Source organism: Guillardia theta (assembly GCF_000315625.1).
Source record: "Guillardia theta CCMP2712 unplaced genomic scaffold GUITHscaffold_394, whole genome shotgun sequence".
Taxonomy (NCBI): domain Eukaryota; class Cryptophyceae; order Pyrenomonadales; family Geminigeraceae; genus Guillardia; species Guillardia theta.
The window spans coordinates 9609-11881 of record NW_005434289.1 but is presented as its reverse complement, the minus strand read 5'-3'; the positions used below and the strand labels follow the sequence as shown (position 1 = coordinate 11881).

At 52.8% G+C, this 2273-nt stretch overlaps 1 protein-coding gene across 1 annotated transcript; it reads right to left on the bottom strand.

Annotated features, from left to right (window-relative positions):
- Positions 1 to 338: 338 nt before the first annotated feature.
- GUITHDRAFT_149482 (hypothetical protein) lies at positions 339 to 1927 on the bottom strand (the record flags this gene model as incomplete). The annotated part of the gene is made up of 8 exons (XM_005818069.1): positions 339 to 395; positions 553 to 712; positions 1020 to 1060; positions 1231 to 1290; positions 1341 to 1385; positions 1562 to 1633; positions 1748 to 1807; positions 1898 to 1927. Coding segments are annotated over 8 exons (525 nt in total), but the record flags the coding sequence as incomplete, so codon positions are not given.
- Between the last annotated feature and the right edge of the window lie 346 nt (positions 1928 to 2273).

Here is a 2273-nt window from a genome sequence, read left to right as displayed (position 1 = left end):
AGAGATGTATGATGAGAGCAAGTAGGATGAGAGATCTAGGATGCGAGATGTAGGATGAGAGATGTAGACGAGAGATGTAGGATGAGAGATGTAGGATGAGAGCATGTCTTCAAAGTGACTGGTCACGGAGAAGGAGGCGATGGATATGTAGAGCATGGAACAGCTTCGCAGGAGGAGGGGGAAACGAGCAGGAGAAGACTGGGAAGTTTTTTGATGATGTGGAAGAAGACATTGAGGATTTGGAGGGAATGTGAGAGAGAGCAAGGAGGAGAAGGAGATTGAGGAGTGTGTCCGGGGAAGGGGGGAGGAGAGTCGGAGGCAGCAACGGCTTGACTCACTTGTACGCCATTCTCAATCAGCGAGTCTCTCAAGTTCGCTCCCGCCCTTGCCTCATACTGTCCCCTCACGAGCATCAGACCTCCTGGCCCTCCTCCTCTTCCTCTCCATCTTCCTCACCCTCTTCACCTCTTTCTCGCCCCTACCATCTCTCCTCCCCTCCTTCCTCCTCCTCTCCCCTGGTCTTCTGCACCACTTGTCCTCTCCTCGTCTCACCGTCACTTCCTGCCCGTCAGGGTTGATCACGATAACCTCTGCGGTGGTGGCCACGTAGTCTTCCCTCCCGACCTGCCTCTTCATCAGTCTGTTCGCCCCCTTCAATGAGATGCCAACCGCCGTCAGAAGCTCTTGCTTGCTTCCACGGAAGAAGCGAAACCTGGAGCAGACGACATGAGGGACAGGGGGAGAGGAGAAAGAGTGAGAGGGAAGGGGAAGGAAGGACGAGAGGAGGCGAAGGAAGGACGAGAGGAGGGGAAGAAGTGAGGTGTGAGAGACAGAGATAGTAAGAGATCAAGAGGACGAGGGGCATGACAGAGAAGAAGAACAGCAGCTGTGACGTAGAGGGGGAGAGGAAGGAAGAACAGCAGCTGTGACATAGAGGGGGAGAGGAAGGAAGAACAGCAGCTGTGACGTAGAGGGGGAGAGGAAGGAAGAAGTAGAGCGGCAGGAAGAAGGAGTCTCACTTGAGAGGGACCGAAGGATTCTTGCCGAGAAGGTCAGCAACCTGCAAGTAGGTGAATGAAAGAAGAGAAGAGGAACGAGAAAAGAGCGTGAGGAGAGGAGGGAGGGGAGGGAAGGAGGGAACGGAAGGGAGAGGAGGGAGGGGAGTGAAGGAGCAGGAGAAGGAAGAAGGGGAGGAGAAGGAAGAAGGCAGAGGAAGAGGAGGACTTGGACCTGAGCAAATGGCATTCCAATGCATTCCTCATCGTTGACCGCAACAAGTTGATCCCCAACCTAGTCGCCGTCATGTCGGAGGAGGAAGGGGGGGAGGGGGGAGCGCGTACAAGGACGGGAGTCACAGAAAGCTGGGCAGGGCTGTTGTCCTTCACCTGATGAAGACGTAAGGTGGGGCTAGTCAGGGAAGGAGGAGGAGGAGGAGGAGGAGGAGGAGCAGAAGGAGGCGACGATGGAGATAACAATTATCTCAATCAACAAGAGGAGGGAAGGGAGCGGGGGGATGCAGGCTGGTAGAGGAAGAAGGAGCAGGGTGCAATGGCCGACGTACCTCCATGACATAGACGTACTTAAGACTCAAGTCTGTCGCAAACTCGATGCCAGTCGGTCGATCAAGTGAAACCTACCAAGTGAATGTGAGACAAACAAACCTCCCGGCCCATATCCCGTCCTTCTGTGCTCCCAACAACAGCAGTGCTCCTCCTCCTCCCTCCTCCCTCCCCCTCGCTTGTCCCACCTCGTAGAAGCGAAGATCGATCTCGTCAGTACCATCCTGATTTTCTTCAATTCCTCGAGGCTGATCATCAAGTAAGACGGAGAGCAAAGAGGAGGGAGGGAGGAGCAAGACAAGAACAGGGGAGGGACGGGAGAGAAATTCAGGTAGAACCTGAAACCTCGACTCGACGGCATTTGCCATGATTTTGTTGACATCAGTCTGATAAACGGTGAGGAAAAGAAGTCTTCAAGTTAGAACAATTACTCCTGAAAATCTCTCTTCGATCTTCTTGGCAAACTTGAAGTTGAAATCTTAACATTTCTGTCACTCCTTCCCCCCCCCTCCCTCCTCCTCCTCCTCCTCCTCATCATCATCATCATCAACTGTTCTCAATTGGTATTCTCGGGGACACTAATGGTCAAGGGAGGAATTTTATCATTTTGGAACATAACGTGGTTTAAGTGCTGGTAAAAGATGTTAAATTTCGTGAACGCAAGATGCCTGCGGTTCTGCTATAAGTGACCCATGTCCTCGTTGTACTTTCGGA